Source organism: Nothobranchius furzeri, chromosome 5, assembly GCF_043380555.1.
Source record: "Nothobranchius furzeri strain GRZ-AD chromosome 5, NfurGRZ-RIMD1, whole genome shotgun sequence".
Classification (NCBI taxonomy): Eukaryota; Metazoa; Chordata; class Actinopteri; order Cyprinodontiformes; family Nothobranchiidae; genus Nothobranchius; species Nothobranchius furzeri.
The window spans coordinates 48424472-48450702 of NC_091745.1; the positions used below are offsets into that span (position 1 = coordinate 48424472).

The 26231-nt window shown below is 44.4% G+C and overlaps 1 protein-coding gene across 2 annotated transcripts in view; it reads right to left on the reverse strand.

The window, feature by feature from the left end:
* The window catches only part of mc5ra (melanocortin 5a receptor), a 29792-nt gene that overhangs the window by 3332 nt on the left and 229 nt on the right, over positions 1-26231 (reverse strand). Inside the window, exons 2-3 of one of the 2 annotated variants that reach the window (XM_015949227.3) lie at positions 7578-7797; positions 7384-7490 (exon numbers count right to left, since the gene is read on the reverse strand). In XM_015949227.3, coding sequence (XP_015804713.1) covers positions 7384-7490; positions 7578-7742 — 272 coding nt within the window. In that variant the 5' untranslated portion in view covers positions 7743-7797. Of the gene's footprint in view, positions 1-7383; positions 7491-7577; positions 7875-26231 lie in introns of those variants that run through there. The other variant, XM_070550843.1, reaches the window with a different exon arrangement.

Genomic DNA, 26231 nt, shown 5'->3' on the forward strand with positions numbered 1-26231 from the left:
GCAGTTGAATCCAGAGGTGGGCAGTAATTCACTCAGAAAGGCTTTTCTTCTTCATTATGTTATTTGTATAATTTCTTTCTCTTTAGTCTTTAAAGTACCACAGTTTGTCCATGACGTTGTGTGTTTTTGTCTGAAAGATGAAATCATTTAAAATTATCAGATATATCTAAAAACTCAAATAGTGTTTACCATTATTGGAGTGATGTTTTTGGACAGGTACTTTTTACTTTTACTTGATCACAAATAAGTAAATAAGTACTGCTACCCTTACTCAGCCTCCTTCACATGTGTATTCCTCATTCTCCTTACCCACCTTTTTCACAATTGTGGGCCAGGGGGGTGTGGTTTATAGGCAGGTCGTGTCTGACAAAGACCGGCGTCACTAATGAACCTACACTTAACAGTTTAAAGGTGCATTATGTAAGAATCTTCTTAGTGTCATGGTTGCTGCCAGCTATGGCTCAGCAGGGCTGTACTGTGCGACTTATGTGTCTCACGTGAGATGGAAAAAACTCTATAAAATTATTTTTAGACCTAGCACTCGTGCTGATGGTTGGAGTTACTTTCTTTCCCCAGAACTTTATTGAACAAATGTAAGCTCCTTTTTTTTTGTGCGACAGACAAAGCCATAGCACGCCACTGTGCCAAATAGTGGTCTATTGTGATAACACATGTACCTTGTCAATATAATTACTCTTATATTCTACTACAATTCCCACCATGCTTGCATGTTCTCATGAGTTTACTTGAACACAGAGTATGCATGTGCTTCAGAGAATCAGGCGGGATTGGGAAAATTGGAGCGGGATTTCAAACCATTAACATAACAGCAAAACAAACCAATGGAAACAAGAAAAAAGAAAAACACAACCAGCAACAATCCGAGGTACGTCTGAGAAAGGAAAAGTTATGATAATGATAAATGACCCACACTTGTAGAGCCTTTCAGTCAGAGAGCTCCAAAGCGCTGTACGCTACAGTGTATCATTCATCCATTCACACACTGATGGTGATGAGCTACGCTGTAGCCACAGCTGCCCTGGGGAGCGCTGACAGAGGCGAGGCTGCTGAACACTGGAGCCACTGGTACCTCCGACCACCACCAACAGGCAAGGCAAGTTAAGTGCCTTGCCCAAGGACACAACAGCAGCATTCTCTAGTCAGAGACAGGATCAAACCTGCAGCCTTCTTATTACAAGACAACCCGCTCTACCTCATGAGCTGCAGCTGCCTTAAGTACAACACAGCAGTGTTGGAATGAGTTCATTGAACATCAGTTTGTGAACTTGTTTGTTTATTTTTGGTTTATTTGTGAACGAGAATAGAACTCATTTATATTTTACCTGATGAACACTAAAGTGAGCGCGCTCATTCTGGTGTGTTTGAACGGGTTCATGAATGGCGCTCTCTCCCTTCAACAGCTCCAGATCTTCAAGGAGCTAGAGCCTTTTGGGCCCGATACACGGGAGGCGACATCGCCTCTCTTCCATCCTTTTTCTGCGACACACTCTATAACCGGGGGTCTCCCTCTTTCTGAGCGACACAGGCGAGCCAGCGATGTCATGCCAGAGATTTGAGAAAATTGAAACTTTTCATCACTGTCACTCGCACAACGACCAATCAGCGGAGGTTTCATTGACTGACCAACCATCGTGAACAGTCACGATGCTTCTGAGTACATCTCTGGGCAAACCTGAAGTTACCACTTGCCGTGTCGGATTTCCCAGAGCTTTACAACATTTCTACAAAAGAATAAAGAGATCTTCACAAAAAGGCAGCGGCATGGAAAAGTATTGGTGAGTTGGTCGTTGGTGTGGTCTCATTTTCACCGTTTCTTTATCTGTCTGTAATACAGGATGAACCCGTTCACATATTTTAGTTTATACAGTAAAGTCAGAAGTTAACTTCATATCTACAGCTGTTTCAACTCTGAACTGCTGTAATAACCCAACATTCCTTCCAATCTGGTGGCCAATCAGAACAACGGAAGACTCGCTATTCGCCCTGGAACAGAGTGCGTCGCTGGCTGTTGCCACCTACCGCTGCCACATGTCGCCTCCCATGTGTCAGGTTATCAAAGCAAAAAGTTTCGCTGATCACAGTCGTTTGTTGCCTCCCATGTGTCAAGCCCATTAACTAAAACCTAACCCTACCCTAACCCTAAAACTTTGTAAAACATAGACCCCTCAAATGCAGCCTCCATAGGCAGTAGCAGTCGGAGTAGTATCTACTCTTCAGTGTCTATGCTGTTGAGGACGGATCTCTGTAATGAACAAATCTACACTAATTAGAATGAATGAAAATGTCGTTTTTTTTATTACACTGACAAACATGTCTGAATATGTTTCTTGTTATTGTGTTTCCATTATATCCAGTACTAGTGTTTGTCAGTGTGTTTAGGTAATTATAAGAACTACTTTTGGTTTTCAGAGATTATAAATGATTTTGTGTTAACACTTTACAAATAAAGGCCCCTTTATTATTGTTATTATTGCATTATTAAGCAGTAACAAAAGAAGGAGCACTTAGTTAACATTACTGGTGTTAATAACTATTAAGTGTCCCTAAGTTTAGGACAAAGGGCTAGGGTGGGGCATCCTGCTTAGTAATGCATCATCTAAAATGAAAATTACAGTTTTTTTCAGTCGCTAACAAGCGTTTGTCCAACCAGCTGTCACATTTTCATAACTCTAAATACAAGTAGCACAGCATTGGTGTTTTGTGGCCATACAATTCACACATTTCATGTTGTTTTCACACAAAATGCAGTCAGTCCACAGATTTCCATGATGTTAACATTGTCTCAGCAGAGAAGCTATTCCTTCCAACAAAACTATGGATTGTTTTTGTAGTATTTGCGAATGTTAACACACAACATCCCACAATAGCAAAAACAATAGTCCTAACCTTAGATGCAGTATAAAAACCTCTGCTTCTGCATGTTGATAGGTAGATACATATATGGGAGGTGGAGTGTACAGTCGGTAAAGACGGCTCTCCCATGCCCGGCCTCCAACATGCCTCCATCTAAAAGGCTAGGTAATCCAGAGTTATCTCTGTAGTTATGCTGCTATAGGCTTAGACTGCTGGAGGATACACTGACCACTTTCCACACTCGACCACATTCTTCTACAATTTGCTCTTTAACTGTATTATTTTCTGCAATTTCAGCTGTTAACTTTATTTTTCTTTAAGTGTTTTTTCTCCCCAGAAGAAGCTACAATGACGTTCTGCTGAGCTGTGGTGGCCTCATGGTGGGGGCCATCGTCTAGCACACTGCTGCTAACCACTTAAACATTGTCCCTCTCCTGATAATACCATTTTACTCTCTTTGCCAAAGCAACAGCAGTCATTAAAGCAAAGTGTGTGTGTGTGTGTGTGTGTGTGTGTGTGTGTGTGTGTGTGTGTGTGTGTGTGTGTGTGTGTGTGTGCGTGTGCGTGTGTGTGTGTGCGCGCGCGCGTGCATGTGCATGTGTGTGTGTTATTGTTTAGGATCACTTCACTTTCCAGGTTGTGTTTCTGACATCAAAACAGTAAAACATGGTTTAATCAATTATTAGTTTTATACTGAGGGATGTTGGAGATGCTTGTTTAGATCCATCACACCTGTGACATCATGGAAGATCAAAGCCCACCAAAAACTTTCGTGACGATAATAAAACAGGAAATCAAAGTGACTCTAGGTCATTAGCATTAAATAAAATCTACTTTTAAATGAATGATTCCAACCTTTTTATCTGACAGTTTCTCTTCTTGTCTCATTGTTGCCTTGTGTGATTTCAGACCACATCAAAGCACCTCTAGCTGACTAGAGGTCAGAGCAGGTCTGCTTTATCTGAGAGTGCTGGGACATCAGATCTCTGGTCCAAAGGGAGAGAAACGTTTGTTAACTCTGACGTCTGAGTTTCCATACAAATGAAGACTCAGTTAATTGTTGCTAGGATTATTCAGTCTCATTTCTGAGCGGGCTTTGATATGAGAGTGTCTCTTATTATTTACATCAATGCTTGTCACCAGTTGGTAGACATCTGCAGAAATAAAATGCAAATCAAAAACTTATAAGGAATTCACTCATCAAAAAGTAATCCCATTCTCTGCTTGCATCTACAAGCAGCACTGGACTGGAAACAGTGAGTTGAGAAGTAGCCTCCTCTCTCGCCGCAGAGTCTAATGAGAGTAAAGTGGTTAATGAAGCCAGCAGTCCAGAAGGAGTCTGATGGTGGAGGTACTTCCTACACCATAATCAGCAAAGGTCCTGTTTACTGAAGAATGAGGACAAAACTTTTCTTTATTTTCTTGTAAAATGGTTAAGTCAGGAGGAAAGAGAGCATAGTCTGTTTTTATCATTCAGAATTCTAATAAATCAGTTTTTACTGAACATCATTTGATGTTTTAATCTTCATAAAGAAAACAGCCGCAGGCTGATAATGATTTATGCCAAAAGGCTGTGACCGTAATTAATTAACACGCAGTAGAACAAACTGTAACAGGGTGAAAACTTTTAGATTTCAGAAGACCTCATGCTTCAGCAACTTCAGCTTTTCATCTTCTGTCTGACTACTGGTCTCTAACTGGGTTCTGATGGTGATCTGGTCCGTTCCTCTGGAGATCTGCTGGTGATTTTGGGTCATTGTTCTGCTCCAGATTTCAGCTCTCAGGCTCCCGTGGAACTAGAAGAGGAGGAGGAGTTCATGGTGGACTCGCTGCCTGCTGATGAATGGTGTTTCGTTTTGATCCAGCAAACTTGCATTGTGGGTAAACACGTCTACTTTGAACTGATCTGTCTGATTGCAGGTCCAGAACTGGTGTGGTTCACTCAGATAAACCTAGCCATCTGAGACATGTTGCTCTTGGAAAGACGTTTCTAACCGTGACCTCATTAAAAAGCCTGTTTGTTTTCAGTGATTGATTGCTAATCCTTTCCTGACAGCATACGGTGGTAAGGCGCCTGCTCAGCAAACTGATGGTTGGAGTCGTGTCTTTGGCCCACAAACTTCACCCCCACTGCCTGCTGGTGGTGGTGGGAGGAGACCAGTGGCAGCCTCTCCTCTGTCAGTGTATCCCAGAGCTGCTGTGGCTCATCACCACCAGTGTGTGTGTGTGTGTGTGTGTGTGTGTGTGTGTGTGTGTGTGTGTGTGTGTGTGTGTGTGTGTGTGTGTGTGTGTGTGTGTGTGTGTGTGTGTTTGTGTGTGTGTGTGTGTGTGTGTGTGTGTGTGTGTGTGTGTGTGTGTGTGTGTGTGTGTGTGTGTGTGTGTGTGACTTTTCACCTGCTAACTGAGCCAAACGAGCCCTCAATTCTTATGTTTATTCTGAGAAGTTCTTTTTAAATGATTAGTTTTAAAATTCAGATTTCTTCCTTTATGAATAAAACCGGACAAATGATAAAGGTTATGTGAGTTTTGCTTTGCGACAGTCCACGCGTCTCCATTAAAATGTGAAACAAACAGAAAAACAACCAACTTTTGGGGATAATGAGACCCTTGTTGCTCTGGATGGTATTACTGTGTACTTGTATTGTACTTAATCATAATTATACTTATCTTTGCTATGTGAAAACTGATCCAGAAGTCAGAACTGGGTCTGGGTCTGGGTCTGGCACGTGCCACTCAGTTAATATGACTGATTTGATAAAGGACAAGTAAATTAGTGTTTTTTTAATCATCACAAATTCCCATAATGAGCAGAAATTAGAAGAGCCTTGAGGGACACTTGCTTCTTGTCATTTCTTGAATTTTGATTTGGTTTGAAGTAGAACAAAATTAAAATGGTGAATCATTCCAAGTGGGAGCAACAACAGGCTGACCATGTTGCCAGTCCCCACATGCCAAAGACAGTGGCAAGCTGAAACACACTGAACTGGCTTATGCGAGTAAAATCAGCCAGAAGACAGGAGCCCAGCTGCACAACAAGCATCCAAGCTGGGAGCAAAACTGGGCTGCAGGTCAAAAACTGTGGTCAGGAACGAGGGTCACAGAAGGGTCACAGGGACAAGAGGACAGAACTGGGCAAAAGGTCAGGAGGCAGGCTGGCTCCACCTCTGGCTCCACCCCTGGATCCACCTCTGGCGGGAAAAGAAGGACTGGAATAGAGTGAAGACAGCCCCATTGGATCGAGAAGCCCTCTCAGGAATGCTGAAGGAGATCGACAATTTGCAACAAATATGATGATTTATGACCTGTGCCCTCATGTAGAATGCTGCATGTCTTGATAATGACACCAGATGTTTTGTGTTGAGCTAAAAACTGTGTATCTGGTAAATGACCCCATGACCTTACTGTCATGAGATAATGATATATGTGACTTTTACCTCGTCTAAGCTGGCCCAGGGAGGGTATAAAAGAGCAGCCCCGAGCAGAGCTAGAACAGAGCAGTTGGGGCATATGACAGGAAGAGACAGAGCAGAGCTGGGAGAGAAGAGGTCGGCGCTGACAGAACACACGTTTTGGGGCAGTCGATTGAGACAGAAGGAGCTGTAGCTCGAAGACAGAGTTGGTGTAAATCAACTCCTTATTTCTTAATTAATCATTAGAACTAATTTCTCCTTGGGGGAAACAGTTAGTTTTGTATTTACTCATTTTTGTATTTTTTGATCTTGTAATAAACTTTTTGGAAAAAGATCCATAGTCCTGATTCTTTCAGGTTTTCTCTAAAGCTTAAGAGTTGGAGCCCTGACCATTATTGCACAGAGGTAAGCACATTAATTATAGGTTCCTGAATCATCAGGATTTACTTTACGGTTTGTGACAGATTAATATAAAGAAACCTTAAGATAAAAGGAGCTTGTCTCCTTCCTCACCCGCGAGTAACGAGATGTCTTAAGGATGATAAAACCAAAACATTAGGGGTTAATTTTGGCTCTGATCGCAAGTGTGAAAAAGTCTCTATCAGCGCTGGAAGGTTGGATTAGTTAGATAAATTGATAAATCTATGTTAGTCTGATCAACTAACAAGAATCATTTTATAGTTACCAACCACCCACATAAGCTGATAGGGGCGCAATTAATCCAAATAACCCAAATAATTGCCAGCGGGCTGGCCTCCCGCCGGGCTTCGTCCCTAGTATCTAAACCAAAGATAACGGGATTGCTTAAAAAGAAGTGGGCTATTACAAAGGGACAAGTCTTGCATATCATTTCACCTTTAAAATAGAAGATATGATTCTAACTTAGGAAGTCCAGACCAGGGTCTAGTACAATAAAACTCACCGACATCCCCACCGAACCCTGATAGATGCACAGTCTCACAAGTTCTAACGGAACTGGGTTTTAACGGAACCGACAAATGGGGCGTGCACGCGACAACCAAACGTGCCAAAAACGCACTGAGGAAATACAACATTATGTTATTAGATTACAATTCATGTTGAGTCTAAAAGGGTTCACCTGCAGACAAAGAAGTACATGGGTGAGTGAAGGTTCTTGTTCTTAATAATGGCTGTGATGACCATGATGTTCTCCAGTAAAGAGATGATCCCCAGGATCAGGAAGACCTGATGAGAGGAAACAGAAGAACATGTCAGCAACAAGATGAGGACAACGTGTGATGAGACAGGGACAGATCCAGAGGGGAATCAGACCTCCACTGCTATGTGGACCTGCTCACATGCTGCAGGTTTGGGGGTGCTAGTCTTGCCCTGTAGGAGTGGTGGGGGGAGGGTGTAGTTCTGGTGATGGTAGGAATAGGTCCGGGTGGAGTTCCCCAGCTCCTCCTCCTGGTATGTTGTTCTGTCGGTCCCGTTCATCCCTGCTGTGGTTCTCGATCACAGTGTCTTCATCTACTGGCCATGCTCTAAAACACTGACACAGAAACACTCGTTAGTGAAAGCGCTGATGATGCTGATGTTCTCAGTTTCCATCCAGGACAGATACAGCGGGTTTAGAGGTCAGTTCAGGGCAGCAGAAACAGGACACAGTAAACCAAAAACCAAGCAGCTTCCTGTCAAAGGGAGATCCACCTCATGGGTTTCTGTGGAAAACATGGTAAGAACTTTTCTTAGCTGTTGTGGAAAGGTGTTTGAATGGCCTCAGTTAGGAGAAAAGACGGATTCTATCCAGCCGATACGACAGGTCGCAGTGGCTGTTTCAGGTCTTAAATGAAATGTCCATTAATATTTATTCTGGTAGATGTGGAATAAAGTTTTGGCCAGAAACATTCCATTAGTTCTGCTGCAAATGACCACGGGTTGTTCATAAGTGTAGCGTTATGAATATGCCATTTCTGCCTTAACAGCTGCCCTTTGACACAGTGACAGTGTGCATAAATTGCCAAGGTCGTGCGCTTGCTTCTGATGTTTACATTCCAGCAAAGAAGACAGAAGAGGGACGAAGAACGCTTTTCATTAGTTAATCAAAGAACTTTATTTCTAATAAAGCTAATCAAAACAACTGTTGGTCAATAATAATCAGGTGACTGATCTGTGAAATCACAATGTTATGATTTATGTGTTTAATGAATAACAAGACTTTGGGCTAACTGAGCTAGACATCCTGATCCACATAAGGTAAACACATGACACATTGTTCACTCATCCAATCAGAACTTTCTTTCTGATGCGTGGCAGAGCCCTGTGGTGTTTAGTTAATCTGTTCACTCCGATTGGCTAAGAATCAAAAACAACTAAGCTTAATAAAACAGAACAATGCCATTTTAAGTTAGTTCCAACGAGTTTTCAACGCAGTTACAACGGAGTTCTAACCAAGTACTCGACCAGCTCTCAAATCCATCTGATGTCCATCATCGCTAAGTGAAGTACAGACTGGCCAGCTGTATTTTCTACTTTTAAGCTGAGAACTGTCAAGCTGGAAAATTCTGTCGTTTTATCAACAAGACGACAGTTCCTTCAGAATAAAAGCTGAACTGTCTCTACGTGACGCTGAACCCTGCCGTTGTACCGAGAGGCGATCCATAGACTGGTTTGTCGTGCTGCCAACGCTGTTTCACCAGTTCCAGCACAAGGAGGGTCCAAGGACCTGGCATCCGGATCTAACATGGGAGTCTCCGCACGGTACGTAGATCGGCATAGATTGCGTCTCATGTCTCCTTCCTGAAGTCCATCGACGGTCAGTTAGTAGCAAAACAACATCTCGCACTCAGACTCGCCTCCACCAGACGGAGATTCTGAACTGACACACACACCAAAATGTCAGCATTACATTCATCTGCATCCATCATTAGAGAGTTAGTCCTGGTGATTGTTTCAAATAATTATAAAATAAATATTCTGAAACGTCCCATCTCTCTCTCTCTTCTTGTCTCTAATTCAATACAAGGTGCTTGAATAAAATTCCCTGTAGTAAAAACAACCTCTTTTGATTCTAAGGGCCCGGTCCAAAGATCAATGATCCAGCTCAGGTTTGGATCAGTGATATCTCTGGACCTTAATAAAAGTGTAAGAATATACCAACTATATTCTGCTACATAAGTCATCAGGTGATTTAAAAGGGGAGCTGTGTGTGTGTGTGTGTGTGTGTGTGTGTGTGTGTGTGTGTGTGTGTGTGTGTGTGTGTGTGTGTGTGTGTGTGTGTGTGTGTGTGTGTGTGTGTGTGTGTGTGTGTGTGTGTGTGTGTGTGTGTGTGTGTGTGTGTGTCTGCTCTGTCTTCACCGTCCCCAGTGAGTTATGGAGGATGGCTGCTTATACTGAGCCAGGATCCTCAGGAGGTTTCTTCCTGTTGCTGTGTGAAGGTCCTTGAGATGACTCTGGTCCTGATTTGGCGCTATGTAAATGAACTTGAACTCGAATTGAATTGTGTGCTAAAAACACATCCTCATCTTTAATTCCACTAATTCCCAAGGAACAGAACAAAATGTAAGCAGATATAAGAAGAAGCACTACGATCTCCCTGCAGGCTGTTGAAACCATCACTCGAAGCTGGATGTTTGTGAGACAAAAGGATTTGCTTTTCGAGCCGCTGTGCCTGGAACCGTGTTTCAAACAATAAAAATCAAAGGGAGTCTTTTCTTCTGTACAACAGCGAAGCCTCTGTCACAAACCAAACGGATCAGGAATACTAACCCACCACCACCCTAGTATGCTAAATCCATTATAATAGTAAAATACCTTTTCTTTCATCTAAAACAAAGTTCAGAGGGAAGCTGTTAGACCAGACCTGTTGGATCAGCAGGGTTTATTCTGATCAGCGTTGGATCACATAGTGGATCACTGCTGTCTTAAAACAACTTTAGTTTTTAAAATATCATATCAGTTTGTGTAAAATAACTTTTTTGATCTTCCCTCGACAAGTGATTTCAGTTAATTTGGCAAATAAGTTCAGGTATTCCTTCAGGAGGTGTCCAGCTGCTGCCGTTTCTAATCAACGTCCAGTTTCAAACCAAACGGATGGTGAGGTAAAGAATTATCGTTTTTACATGAACCATCCTGTAAACATCATAAGATGTGAAAACACCTTTATCCATATTGGTCTCTGGTTCTCCACTCCTGTAGATGCTGCTGTTCTCCTTCATAAGCTCTTCTAAATGAAATGCATCCTGCACTACACGCCTACGTTTTCCTCCCTCATGCTCAGAAAATCTGTCACAAATTTGGTGAATGGTACATATATATTGCAGTTACGCAGAAACACAAATGACCAAAATACTTAAAATCTAAAATATTTTAAACTCTTTTGGGTGATAATTGTGTCGTTTTTGTTACCTTTGTCTACGTTTCTCCACCAGAGGGCAGAAAACACGCATGAGAATCCGAACGCACTAATCCTGGTGAAGCGGTAGAGCTTTTAGAAACTGACATATTCAGTTTGATCCATTACAATATAAAGGTATTTTTAATAAATGAGTTGTGATTTGCTTTATTTTCACCCAGCCTTTGCTCCAAGTGTTCTATTGATTTTGTGTCATTTCATGCTTACACAAGGAGCCAGTGATCTTGCCCAAAGGCCAGACAGCTGTAGTGGATCAAACCTAATTAGGTCACGTAATCAGTGGTCTGGTTGTTGCTTTTTTCAGAATGAAAACAAAAAAACACTCTAGGGGAATTCTCCATAAACATATAAAAACAGATTTTCACAGTTTATAAGTCCAGTAAAGCAACAGGACCTGTAGATTTTAGACAAACAAAATAAATGGAACTATGATTTGTTGGGAACATTCTTGTGTGATTCTGAAAGTAGAGGCGGAGGGCCGTGATGTGACGCCTCTAAAGGAGTGAGGCACACAAAAAGCCTCGGGTTATAATCTGGGCCTCAGCTGATGAGGTGTGATGTGATCAGAGCTTTGACTCATCCCTGCAGCAAGTCTTTTCTAACTCATGATCCAACAAAACCACCCTTTCACCAAAGTCATATGATTTTACTCTTTGAGTTGCTTATATACTGCACGGAGGTCATATATGCGTTGGTGTTAAAATCACCACAGAGTCATGGGATTTATCCGGCACCTTCATGAGAAGATAACTCTGAGAGGGAAGATGTGGAAACCATTCCAGGCTCTCAGATCGAATCTTCATTCTGCTTTTAATCCCTGTTCTGCTCCACAGTCTGTTCGGTCTAAACATTCAAAAAGAAAACCAAATATTCAAAAAGTAAACATTCAGAGTCAGACTAAAATAAACACAATCTAACATCAAAGGCATTCTGAGATGTTAGGCTGCGCTTTTATTTTGGTAGGCCACTTCCCTTTTTGCTGTTGTTACAAGAATGTGAACGTAAACATTATGAAATAGATTTAAAGCATTAGATGTCACTATTTGATTGTAAACTATTATTGTTTTTGATTTAAGGTTAAAGATGCTGTGGATAAAGCATGACTGTATAATCAGCGCCACGTGGAAGGGTCTCCTTTGGGGTTCTGCTCCACCATCTGCAGCACAACATTTCTGCTGATTTCCAATCTCACCACTTGCAGACATTTGAAGGACACAACACTTGATTCAGATAACTCTGTCATGTTTCCTGCCCCATGTTTGAAGCATCATTTGCTTTGTTGTAGGCTGCATCATGAAGGAGGCACACTCAGGGCATGAAGGAAATGCAGAGCGTTAGGGAGCATATTCAGGCAGTGGGCCTGGTCCAGACTGTGGGTAAGTTTGGTGCTTTTGAATGAAAGGCAGGCTGGGTTGGGTGTGTGATGAAAAGAGCAGCGCCTGGTGTGGGCTCAGATGTCCTCCACTCACTAGCATTTGCTAAAACTCATGCTGAGAGGCTTTTCTGCTCAGCAATCCTGATATCGCTCCAAATGATAAAAAATACAACCCAAAACACAGAAAGTGCCGAGTGCATACTCCCAGTTCTGCCCTTACTCTAAATCCCACAGTTCTCCCTGTGATCACCATAAATGACAGCATTTATTTTAAAGCAGGCAGGTAATTTTATTATTTGTTCCACTCAGATAAGTCACACAGAAAACATTTACCAAGGAACTAATCCAGTTTTAATGGAACAAAAACCTGTGATGGTTTCTGTTTGATATGAGAACCAAAGAAGTCAAAATCAGGTAAAAACAGGCTTAAACTGATCAAGTTTTGTGTTCCTGGTAAAGGTTCTTAAAAATGAACATTGTTATAAAATCACAATCAGGAGACACGGAGATTTGTTCTGATCAGATTGATGAGCTAACAGCTAGTCACGGTGGGAGTAGTTACAAAGGGAGCTGTTGCTACTTCAAATATCTCTCGTCTCAAATCATGTCCGCCAAGCTGCTGTGCAAACAACCAAAGGTTTCTATGCATACAACTAATATTCATCAAGCAGCGTGAAGGTGGGTGTAAAGTAGCATTAGCATGAATTGCTATAGATAAATCATTAGTTGTTTCATGATGGCAGCATTTTAAAGAACGAGGAGCGACGGGGGAGAACGATGAACCGTTTTTACAGCAGAAACTCACTTCAGAAGATGTGAACTGTCCCTTTAGGGGGCAGAAGAACTACAAACGTTTCATCCCGGGTTAAAGTTGTACTCATGTTGTTGTTAAGGTTACATGCTGGACCACTAAGAACAATCAAAAACAGGAGGCTCAGTTTCTCATAAACTGTTATTGTTGACTTACTTTCTGATATCAATACATGCTGTGTCCCCCTCTCATAAAACAATGAAAACTAGACCCTTTTAGCTTACTAACATCACATTTCTCCCATCAAGTTTTAACATTTTATGTGTAAAATAACAACTAGTTCAATTTGAGTTAGTAACGAGAAAAGGGCCACATTCGTTGGCTCCAACAGCAGCTGAATCTCCTCCTCCCTGAGCGTGGCGCTCCGATGAGGGTCTTTTTCTGTGTATTGTTTGATAAAACTTTCAAAGATCTTCAAGCTTTGGGTGAAGATTCTTATTTTTGTTTTAGTTGCAGGGCAAATTTCTTCCTCACAAGTTGTGCCACACCTACCAAAATATCAGCTGACCAAAAGCCTCCAATGACAACGTCTTCTGACTGAAGGCTCAACCCGCTCATCGGCTAGCTCATTAGGACTGAGGTCACGGCTCGGATTGCTTTTAATGGTGAGACTTTGTGAGCCCATACAACCTTGCATCAGGGTACAGTCAGGCGCTCATTTCTTAGACTAGTTTTCGACATCGATAAAACTCCACTTCAAAAGTTGCCTTAAGAGTCAACGCGGCTCTGCCAACTGGAGCCCTTTAAGGTGCTCCGGTTCCTCCACGTTTGGGTGATGTAACACCTCCTAAGTGTTGGAGCAGAAGCTTTAGCCATCGAGACAACAACCCGCCTGTGATGTATCCACTAAGACCAGCCCGGGCTGAAAAGAAGACAGATGAAGTTTGTCTGGCTCCTTTCCTACGGGCACTTCTTTTTTTGTTTTTTTGGGGTTTAGGATTTTCCTCATTAGAAATTCACCAGTCCCTCTGAGCAACGCGCCACTTTCATGTGACTCAGACGAGCCTGTGGGCAGGCCGATGAAGCAGTTGTCATTTATATAAAGCTGTTTTTCACACAAACTAGGAAAACATCTGAGCTAATGCATGAATAGCTTGTCGCAAACATTGATTCACACATGCTTTGGAAATGCCTTTCAGTCGTTTTAATGGAAATGACCACGTCCCTGTAAACCCAGCTTGTTTCAGCTGATGACACGCAGCCCAGAGTGACTCGGTAATGAAAGAAAACAGCCTGAAGGACACGTTAATTGACAGAAAACAAAAACCAGTCATGATTGTTTTTTATTTGAACCACATGCAGGTTGCAGCAGCCATCTGTGCGTTGCTTTGAGGTGTGTTTGCAGGCGACTGCTGCTGAGATTTGGCTGCAGTTCGGGGGGGTGATTTCACTGACAACCAGCATTCACAGCACATGGAGTGCAACTGCTGCGATGTGACGTTATCAGCGATTGTACGGAGTAATTTGTGCTCTCAGGTGTCATCGATGCAAAAATAACATCCGCTCTGCACTTTAGTACTTATCGACGATCCTGCCTCATTGACTGACGCTGTTGTTCAGCTGAAATCAGGCAGCAATTTCTGACTGTGATCATGCTCGTGTTAATGCTCCTCCTGCTGTAGTCCAACAATCAGCTGCCTTGATGCCCGGCTTCCTTTCTGGTTCTCTGCACACACCACATCCACCCGCTGTGGTAATGGTGAGCCGTTGTCACTAACAGAAAGTGATAATTGCAGACACTTGTGGGCAGCAGCAGGAGACAGATGCTGTAGCATCTTTGGAAAGAAGTGATCCCAGAAACACGGTGTCGTTATAAAATACTCCAATCGGGATCTTTAAGTAGAAAACCTTTCTAACTGGATTGTTTTAAATTAGAAGTAGTTGATACTATCGGCTGATTAAACTGTAATGCGGGAAAATATCGGTATCGGTTTTCAGTCTTGTAATGACCCGACTTTCCACACCATACACATGTTACACATCAGCCTCTTCAGCTACTTCTCCTCTCTCTCCAAATAGCAACATTTAACAGATTTGATGTAAAGTTTCTGAGACATTTTAGTTTATTTGGCACAATTTGTGACGTAGAAATTTCCTCACAGCAGCTAGCTACGTGTAGCTAGCAGCTAACAAAAGACTGAAACAAAAACCTCCATCCAAGGCTTGCTTTTCTAATCTGAAGATCTTTATTAATGTTTTATCATTGTAGCTTCAATATTCAATATATACACTATTAGACTCTCATCTATACAGGTTATCAGCAAAAAATGTCAATCTAGGTGTTACTCGCACTTTAAGTAGCCGCCTTTTTCGCAAAAAATGTTTAAGCATGCAAAAAACAAGCAATATCAGATATTGATAAAACTGCCAATATGGAGCATCCCTAATTAGGAGCATCATTACATGACCTGGTTTTATGTTTTAATGAATAAATATTATTTCAAGCATGGACGTAATTTCACTTTAGAAGTGGGGGGGACACAACCGGCATGAGGACCAGGGGGGTTGTATCTTCACAGTATGTTGTAATGGCTCAACCAGTGTCTATTTAATATAGCATAATATTGTTTTTGGATGGTAAAAAGTGCAGGGGTCAAAACTTGACTTTGGAAAAAGTAGGGGGGGGGGACCCCAAAATTACGTCCATGATTTCAAGTCTCAGCTTTGGTTCAAACTGAATGAATCTGAAATTGAGAATTAGGAGTTCTCTTCTCTTTCATGTGCCTTTGAACAAGTTCCTCATTATGGGTTCAGAGACGAGGACAACAACAGTTAATCACAGTGGTACAAACGTAATTAACTCTGATCAGACGCTGACGTTTCACTCATCAGAGCAGCATTATGGGTGGAAAACAGCCAGCTGTGGTGCCACGTCACAAACAAGCTGCAACAGCAGCATCAAAAAGAACCAAACTTAGAAAAGACCAATCAGAGATTACAACGCTGGCCCATAAACATCTGAGACCACGGATCATTTTCTTCTGTAAGAGCATCACAGCACTGCATCTGGGATTGGGGATTGGGGATTAATAAACCACACACATTTCACTATCATGGAAGCAGAAATGAAAGTTGTCTGCAGCTTTAACCAGGGTGGGAGTTTGGATGCAGACCCAGGAGCCTCAGCAGGAAATCTGTATCTTTACATTCAATAACAAATATTCCCAGAGCAGATTTTTTGTTGGTTTCCAGTCAATCTGGAGACATGCTGGACCAGAACAGTGGGCCAGAAGGAGAAACAATTTCTACCTGAAGCTGGTGGACAAATAAAGTCTGGGATGTTGGTAGAAACTTCCAGACAGGTTCTCTACAGACTCACTCACTGAATCGGCAGAACCAGTCCCGGGCAGCAGAGGTTTTGTAGGCTCTCAGTGAGCCAGAAGCCTAAATCTGCCCCTTTTCCCCCAGACATCCCAGAGGTGGGAGAATGTGGGGAAGTGCAGCTGAAGCGGCGCAGGTTTGTTGTATTCCAGCTGTGTGCCAGTAGCCTAAGAGATAACTGATTTGCAAAGGCAGCAATGAATCAGCTTTGTTTGCTGTGGCCTTGCTCCAAAATCAGACAAAAGAGTTTATGATGCTGTTACATCTGTCAGATTTCTTTACCTTCTGTTTCACAGGGACATCCAATATTAGCATCAGCATTAAAATGTCAGAAAATATTTGTATCAGTTTTCAGTCTTTAAATGATCCAACCTTCACACACCATACCATGCTAAATGTATTTGTAAAGCACATTTAAAACAGCCTGTCAGCTGGCCAAAGTGTTGCTCGAGGAAAAGCATCCAAGCACAAAAGCGCCAACAAAACACACGAGACAGAAAACAGACGCATCAGAAAGAAGAGCGTTCGCCAGCAGAAAGCTAACAGACAGAAATGTGTTTTCAGGTTGGATTTAAACCGTGCCAGCGATGGAGCCACCGTACAGATGCTCTCTCTCCTCTCTCTCAAAATGTGTAAATATGGCAGACCCGAGGTCAAGATTTTGAGATAGTTTAGTTTATTTTGGCACAACTTGTGGAGTAGCCGTTTGTTCTGCGTAGGGAACGTGTGCTGTCGTCACAGCGCGTAGCTATGTGTAGCTAGCAGCTAACAGACAACTAAACAAGAACAAGAATCTTCACCCAAGGCTTGTTTCTCTTATCTGAAGACCTTTCTAAATGTTTCATCACCATAGCTGCAAAATACAGAAAAAGAAAAAGCACGTCACCAACTAATACATCTTAGCATTGTGCCTAGTAAGCATGGCATTTTTCCTGTTATCCTACTAGCTTCAAATGAAGTTGTTGCACAAATAATGTTTTAAATGTGAGCAAGACAGGAGAAATGTGGCGTCAGTGACCCAAAGCGAGGGGGACTCGGCAGATATCGGTATTGGATATTAAGAGTCAGACAGTATCGGCATATTGGATATCACTATAACAGCCATCATCGAGCCTCGATGTTTTTAAATGTTGGTGTCTGGGGTTCAGTGCAATCTCCTGTGTGGCCGGGGGTTAGGGTCAGGGTTAGGTTGTGACCTTCCTGCAGATTAATCCCTGAACATAGCATGGGTCATAGTACAGCTCCTCTGGGATGAGCTGCACCAAAAGTTAATAAACCTACAAGTAAAAAAGCTGTAAGAAAACACTGCAGAGGAACAGGAAGCAGTGAGTGCATTAAGGTCAGCCTAGAGGTTGTCACGGCGTGGGGGCGAGGTGAGAGGAGGTGAGGCGAGGATCCACACGTGGGGAGGAAAACAGGCAGACAGGTAAGAACTCTTAACATCGGTTTATTAGAACACACGCTGGACAATGAAACAATGGACCGACACAAGACACAGAACAGAAGGGGCTTAAATACACGAGGGCAGGGAGCTAAGGTGATTGGGAAATGAGAGGCAGGTGGGAGCAATTAACGAGACACAAGGCTGAACCAAAACGGGGAGAAGGACAGGGTGTGACAGTAACACCCCCCCCCCCAAAGGGCGGATCCCAGATGCCCACAGGAACAAGGAGCAGGGCGGGAGGAGGGGGACCCGGAGGGAGGGCCAAGAGGAACCGAGGGACCAACGGAGAGGAGGCAGGAACCAGCAGAGTCCGGGGGCCTGCGCCTGGGGCAGAGGAGGAGGAGACAACGGTCTCTTGGAGGCCTGCGCCTGGGGCAGAGGAGGAGGCGACGGGCCCTTGGAGGCCTGCGTCTGCAGCAGAGGAGGAGGCAACGGGCCCTTGGAGGCCTACGTCTGCGGCAGAGGAGGAGGCAACGGGCCCTTGGAGGCCTACGTCTGCGGCAGAGAAGGCGGCGACGGGTTCTTGGGGGCCTGCGTTTGTGGCAGAGGAGGCGGTGACGACGGGCTCTTGGGGGCCTGCGTTTATGGTAGGGGAGCTCTGCAGGCTGGACCGGGGACAAAGTCTCTGCAGGCTGGGCCAGTGACAAAGTCTCTGCAGGCTGGGCCGGTGACAAAGTCTCTGCAGGCTGGGCCGGGGACAATGTCTCTGCAGGCTGGGCCGGGGACAAAGTCTCTGCAGGCTGGGCCGGGGACAAAGACTCTGCAGGCTGGGCCGGGGCAAAGTCTCTGCAGGCTGGGCCGGGGGCAAAGTCTCTGCAGACTGGACCGGGGACAAAGTCTCTGCAGGCTGGACCGGGGACAAAGTCTCTGCAGGCTGGACCGGATACGGTGCGACCTCTAGAACCACCACTGGAACCGGAGACGGCGTCGACCACGGGACTGGAGACGGCGGACCAGAGGGGATGTCAGCCTCTGGACATAAGGGAGCGTCGACCTCTGGACACGAGAGAGCGTCGACCTCTGGAGTGGAGAGAACGTCGACCTCTGGAGTGGAGAGAGCGTCGACCTCTGGAGTGGAGAGAGCGTCGACCTCTAGACTGGATGAGGCGTCGGCCTCTAGACTGGATGAGGCGTCGACTTCAGATGAGGCGTCAACTTCAAATGAGGCATTGACTTCAGAGGAGGCGTCGACCCTTGGACAGGAAGAGGTGTCGACCCTTGGACAGGAAGAGGTGTCGACCCTTGGACAGGAAGAGGCGTCGACCCTTGGACAGGAAGAGGCGTCGACCCTTGGACAGGAAGAGGCATCGACCCTTGGACAGGAAGAAGCGTCGACCCTTGGACAGGAAGAGGCGTCGACCCTTGGACAGGAAGAGGTATTGACCCTTGGACAGGAAGAGGCGTCGACCCTTGGACAAGAAGAGGCGTCGACCCTTGGACAGGATGAGGCGTCGACCATTGGACAGGATAAGACGTCGACTTCAGAACACGAGAAGGCGTCGACTTCAGAACACGAGGAGGCGTCGACTTCAGAACACGAGGAGGCGTCGACTTCAGAACACAAGGAGGCGTCGACTTCAGAACACGAGGAGGCGTCGACTTCAGAACACGAAGAGGCGTCGAATTCAGAACACGAAGAGGCGTCGACTTCAGAACACAAAGAGGCGTCGACCACAGGACAGGACAGGGCGTCGAACACCACTGACTTCTGGTCCGGGGGCATCGGGTTCTGGTCCGGGAGCGTCGACTTCTGGTCCTTCGACTTGTGGACCGTCGACCTCTGGACCGCCGGCCTCAGGACCGGAACCGTCTGCTTCTGGTCCGGGGGCGTCTGCTTCTGGCCCGGGGGGGTCGGCTTCTGGTCCGGGGGTGTCGGCTTCTGGTCCGGGGGCGTCGGCTTCTGGTCCAGGAGCGTCCACTTCTGGTCCTTCAACTTGTGGACCGTCGACCTCTGGACTGCCGGCCTCTGGACCGGAAGTGGAACCGTCTGCTTCTGTTCCGGGGGCGTCTGCTTCTGGTCCGGGGGCATTGACTTCTGGTCCTTCGACTTCTGGACTGTCGACCTCTGGATCACCGGCCTCTTGACCGGAACCGGAACCGTCTGCTTCTGGGCCCGAACCTTCTGCTTCTGGGCCGGGAATGCCTGCTTCCGGACCGGTACCGTCAGCTTCTGGGCCGGAGGCAGAGCTGCTGCGGGAGGGGCTGCCTGGACAGGCTGGACCAGTTAGGGTGCGACCTCTGGGACCACCGCTGGAACTGGATGCGGGGCGTCCACCGAGGCCACCGCTGGAGCAGGCTGCGACAGAGCAGGTGGTGCTGGGAACTGTGAGAGGAGGGAGGACAGACCGTCCAGCTGAAGCTCTTTGAGGCTGAGCGTCCGATGGAGCTGGGCCAGCTCAGCCCGGAGACCGGCGAGCTCCGCTGGATGAGATGAGGAGGAAAGAGCGTCCAGGCGGGATTCCTGGAAGTTGATGAGCTGGCGGAACTGGCCAAGCTCCGCCAGGAGACTGACGAGCTCGGTCAGCTGGGCTGCGGCCAACGCTCCCCCCCGTAGATGACGGAGGTGGCGATTGGGTCGGAGACGGAACTGCTGGTCTGACCGGGGGCGTGTCCATGCTGCTGCGCCGAGCAGGGGCAGCGGCGAGCTCACAGCTCCGTCCCGGAACACAGGACTGCGGTGGAGCCCGGCGTCTCTCCCCACACCGTGGACCAACCCAGGGGGAGCACACAGCCAGACGGGTGCCCACGTAACTGGAGTTATCCGAGTGCGCCTCTCAATGTGATCCTCCATCAGGCGCTGGAAGGGTGGAGAGGACGGCCGAGGGCGCAGGTCGGCGCTGCCGTCCACGGCGGGGCGGAACTGGAGCTGGAGAAGCCGGTTGGTGGCTTGGAGTTAGCCACCGGAGCAGGTACTCCCACGGGAGTATCTCCCCGCTGGATCCTTTAACGGGCCGGTCCATTCTGTCACGGCATGTGGGCGAGGTGAGCGGAGGTGAGGCGAGGATCCACACGCGGGGAGGAAGACAGGCAGACAGGTAAGATCTCTTAACATCGGTTTATTAGAACACAAGCTGGACAATGAAACAATGGACCGACACAAGACTTAGAACAGATGGGGCTTAAATACACGAGGGCAGGGGAGCTAAGGTGATTGGGAAACGAGAGGCAGGTGGGAGCAATTAACGAGACACAAGGCTAAACCAAAACGGGGAGAAGGACAGGGTGTGACAGAGGTGTGGGACACACACCCTGAGTGTGTTCGTGAGGAGAATCAGAACAACAATGTTTCTTCTGTAAAGTTCATGCTGGAGACAAGCAACATTAACAAAAACAGCACAGTGTTCTCATGAATAACACAACATCATATGACAGGTTTATTTACAACTAGTCATGATTGATTCATCTTCACTCATCTTAACTGATTTTCATGTAGAGCATGAAGAATGAAGCTGATCTTGAATCTCACAGGCTCATTATCTCTGCATTAGGAGATTTTTCCAAGGATGAGTATTTTTTTGTAAATGCCTCATCACCAGTTAAATGCACAAATGCTCTTTTGTTCTGACTTTATTTTTGACATCCCAAGCAGGTGGTATGTGATGTGTACCTGCTTCCAATCAGAGAACTAGATGTTCCTAAAGTCGTGCAGAGAAGGGCAGATAAACCATTTTGGCTTATTATTTACACAGCATTAAAATTCAGCGAGAGTTGATGTAGTTAGTCTAATCAAAAGTAAAGCTTTAGTAAGCGCCGAGCATTTAAATATCAGCATATCTGTTTAAGTCACAGAGCTGCAGTCATAATAACGTCCTGCAGACACAGAGAGGACGTTCAGTCTAGAGGATGGTCTCAAACTGAAGTTCTGTTAATATAAAAGATATGTTCATGAGTAGATCCTAAATGAGCGCAGCATTTAACATGTAAGGCGCCCCTCTGAGCTTCAGATGATGAAGATAAAAATAAATATTTGGAATCATATCTCATCATATGAGGTTTCATAAATGGTTCTTAAACCTATTTAGCAAACAGAATGAGCTCATCAGAATAAACGTGTGGTGAAGAGATCCCCTCTCTGACACCGTCGATGTGACGCTTTGTTTTACTGAGTGGAGCAACGAGGTAAAGATCCAAGCTGCAACACAACAAAACCATCTCTTTAACTCTGCCCTCCATGTTAGCTAAATGTTTAGCTTAAAACTGTCCCGGTTCTATGCAGGTTTTAACGTTTATGCTTTATTTCACATAGTCAGATTCTCATTTAACCTCACACACGGCAGCACAAAGAGCTGCTGCTGCTGTCAGACTCCTCACACTCTGGTCTGATCTGCCACAATATATCTCTCTCACACACACACACACACACACACACACACACACACACACACACACACACACACACACACACATGCGCGATGAGATCTCAATCTGCAGCTCATCTCGCAATGTGACTGAATCCAATGACATTGGCATGGACAGCAGCGAAGCAGCTCAGTTGGAGGTGCTTTTCGGAGGTTGCCAGGGTTACGCTCTCACAAACATGCTGTTACGTGGTGTTAGGCTTCTTCCTTTACCATGAGTCCTCTACCCAAACTAACCCTGACTTCACTATTCAGGTCATCCCTCTTGCTTTGGAGCTGCATGCAGTCTGAGGCTAATTAACCAACGGTGACCGCTGATGGAGGTTCATTTAAATAAAGTCACAAGGTAGCCGACAGCGTTGGTTTGGAAAAGCATGCCGTTCTAACAAAGCGTGGGTCTAATTTTATCAGTGAGACCTCTGAGTTAAAGGACACCTCCCACTGCAGGACTTTAATGAGGGTTTTGAGGTCTCTATACATTTACAGCCACAAATCGCTGCAGCTTAAACACCGGTTCACCCGATGGGTTCACCATGAAGTTCAACTTCAGACATAGCTCTAACCAAACCCACAGTTCCTTATTTAAGCCTGCTGGAACTTAGAAGTGTTTTCAGTTTCTTCGTTTTCTCTCCGGGTCACCCATACGACAGATAAAACTCAAACTCCTCCAAAAGTCTAATTTTGTATGTTTGGTTCAGAAAAAAATCCTAAACCTCTGCAAAAAGCTTTTAAATGAATTTATGCTGCATTTGAGCCTCACGTAAACAGTTTCTGGTGAGGGAAAGCAGAGATTTGGTTCCAAACTGGGAATTTAAAAGAGCGCCCCTCCCCGTGTAACTGGAGGTATTCAGCCGCCCAGTGTTGCTTTGTGTCTTAAAAACAAATACAAAGGAGCTGTTTTTAAGGTTTTCTGACTTTATCCTGACTGCTCTCCAGCTCCTCCATAGTTGGTATCAGGTCCATGAGAAACACCCATTCATCGTTTTACAAAGAGACGTTTTCCAGCTCTTCCCCAGAGGATCTAAATCCTTCCCAGGCCAGAAAGGGTCCCCCTACAGAGTTTGGGGTCGGCCAAAATGGGCTGACGGACCCCTAAAGGAAGGCCACCAGGGGGCATCCCAGTCAGATACCTGACCTACCTCTCCAACAGCCCAACTCTGAGCTCCACCTGGACGATGGAGATAGTATATGCTGGTAACCATGTACTAAAGGTATTTCAGCTGCTTGCATCCAGGATCTTTTTTTTTTTTCGTTTATTTCATTCAAAATAAAAACAAATGAAACATATAAACAATAAGAAATATATAACAAAAAATTTAATTTGAACGAAAAGGAGCAGAATGAAGGAAAACATCTTATAATTTCTGCCCCCTTTTCCGGAAGAAATAATCTATTTATATACAATTTCAATTTGTCAGACACACACATACAGATTCATTTAAAAATGTTCCTGTTCTAAATTCCAGTGCGATCATGATCATTGATTTAATTTACATTTTCAAAATTATTTAGTACACTCAATTTGGTACATATTTTGAATTTAATAAATGGCAGAGTTTTTTTTTTATTTCCCTTTTAAGGCTATTCCATAATTTAACACCATTTACAGATATATTCCACTCCTTAATTTTAGTTCTAAATCCAGGTTTTGTAAACACATCAGTTACTTTCAGCATGTAATTACTAGTTCTCTTTTCAAATATCCCCTGAATGTTTGCTGGCAGAGTACCTAAATTGGCTTTATGCATGGTTTGTAAGATTTTCCAGTCTTTTAAATCATGAAATTTCAGTAATTTATATTTAATAATCATCTGCAAATAGAATGGTACTGAATGTCTTAGATGCATTTACCAAGTCGTTAATAAATAAAATGAACAGTTTTGGTCCAAGGACCGGCCCTTGTGGCACTCCACAATTAATATCACATAGTTTTGATTTATGGTCCTTTATCTGAACAAATTGTTTCCTTTTGTCTAAAGAAGTTTTCACCCATTGATGAGCCACACCTCTTATTCCATACTGACTTAATTTTCAAAGTAACCTTGAGTATCAATGACCTTTGAGTCATAATCCAAAACTCATGACCATAGGGGAGCGCTGGTTACCAGTAAAGACCAGTAAAACAAGTTCCATTGATTTCAGCTTCACCTTTAACCTCCACGGACCAGAGCAGCCTGCTCATTACCTCAGAACAAGCCACAGCCTATCAACCCACTTCCCCTGCTTTTACTGTTCTGGGGTTCAGGACCTCTGGATTAAAGTACTTTGTTGTTCTTCTGGTGTCCGTCTTCCCTCAGTTCCTGTCACTGGATGATGTCCCGTAGAAGCTGGCATCATAGCTGGAAACCACCTGTGCACCAGCTTCTAGTATAAATGGAATCTGCCAACATGGAACTATTATCAGCGAGGCACAGTCATGCAACTGTAGATACAACAGCCTCTTGGATGGATTTGATCTTTAGAGACTTGCTGACTAGAATGTGCTCACTGGTGGACACTAGAGAAGGATGCTTTTGAATCGATAAGATGTTATAAACAGGAAGTTGGTTGTTGTGTGTTCTAAATGTTCTGGTGTTGTTGGAACTTCCTGCTTATAAAAAGTTCATGAAAAACAAGACTCTCCTGTCTCTGTATTTTGATGTTTAGCCCCCTTGTGGTGAGATCTGGTTATTTCAGTGTTTAGTTAGAGTCATCTGGAGTGGTGTGTACGGCGTTTTATAAAAGGTGACAAACAAGACAATGTTCACATCTAAACAGATGTACACGCTTTCATTGGTCCAGGTGGAGGGATGGACTTCTATATCCGGATGGTATTTGGCACCTTGAGCTGCTGTTTTACTCTTTAATCACACTTCCAGATGTGTTCATGGACCCTTACTCACGGTGGGACAGTTAGGGTGAGGATTTAAAGTGAATGGTTCACGCAGGATTTAAATGAGTTTAAACAGAACGAGAGAATTAATTTTTTTCTGTCTTCATTCAGATAAACATGAAAAACAGCAACACAAATAGAGCCGTGGTTAAAGAAGTCCTTGTTTTAAATGAAAGCCCCTTCATCCACATGTGCACCTCTCAGGTTGTTTTTACTGGTTTTAGTCTTTCTACAATAAAACAACGTGCATAAAAACGGCAGTGCTTCTTTATTTAGCTGCCTTATGTTTTCATGTAAAGCTGATTTATTTAATGCTGAATGTACTGTGAAAACATAGCTGTGTTACTAAACTCCCACACATGAATGTGAAGCAAAAACATAAAATATCATTAGGTTTTAATAATTCCCTTGTATTGACTGACTTCTGACTGTACCTGATGAGTAATCGCAGTCAGCTGTTATCCAGCTGTGCTCCAACCGTGTCCCTATTGAGCTTTAATAAAGAACATCTCCGTCTGCAGGTGTGCAGGATGTATAATAAATGGAGCCTTTTTAATTAAAACCAAACAAAAGGACTCCAAGCTGCTCAAAAAGGATGGTGCTTTATTTTTCTGACCAGTGGGAGTGTTTGTCAGAGCAGCAGCACCTCGTGTCACACTGAGATGCTTAGAGCTGCTGCAGCTTTGACTTGATGGAGGCTGAACTCTGACAGAGAAAATGATACTTTCCTCCACAATGCGTCAAGGGTTAGATTGGAAAGCATGTCTAGTATAGGTGTGGAATCAGCGTGATGTTCATTAAATAAACTCTCCACCCTCCTGATTCAAATCCAACCTGGCCATTTGTTCAGATTTGATGCAAAACAGCCACCAGCTAAGCGGAAACGAGTCACTTCCAGAGTTTTTTGGACACACACACTGTTATCGTGATGGAACAGGAGGAATTTCAGGCGTAACGGATGCAGATCTGGCAGCTTGCCATGGGACCGAGCAGCATTTGGACCTGGCTGTGTTTGTGTTTCCATAAGATGGAGCACCAGGAGCCTCTCTCTGGCTGAAGTTTAATCAACACTTTGAAATTATTCTTCACTGCAAAAGACAGTCTCATTTCTGCGCACGCAGCATTCAGCTGTCTACAAAGTTATCCGCAGGATGGAAAGACCTGCTGCTGATTTAGTTTTGACTCAACTGAAGATGAAAGCCTGTTACGTGTGAACCTTCTGAACCGGTGCTCATTAGTGTGCAGAGTTTAGGAACGTTGTTTCCTAGAGATTCCAGAACGCCGTCCAGATAGTCTTACATCAACCAAACAAGAAGAATTCACTCCCAAACAGACAAAGTGTCATTGTGGGTAAATCTAGAAATAATGATAACATTGTGATGAATGTCCTT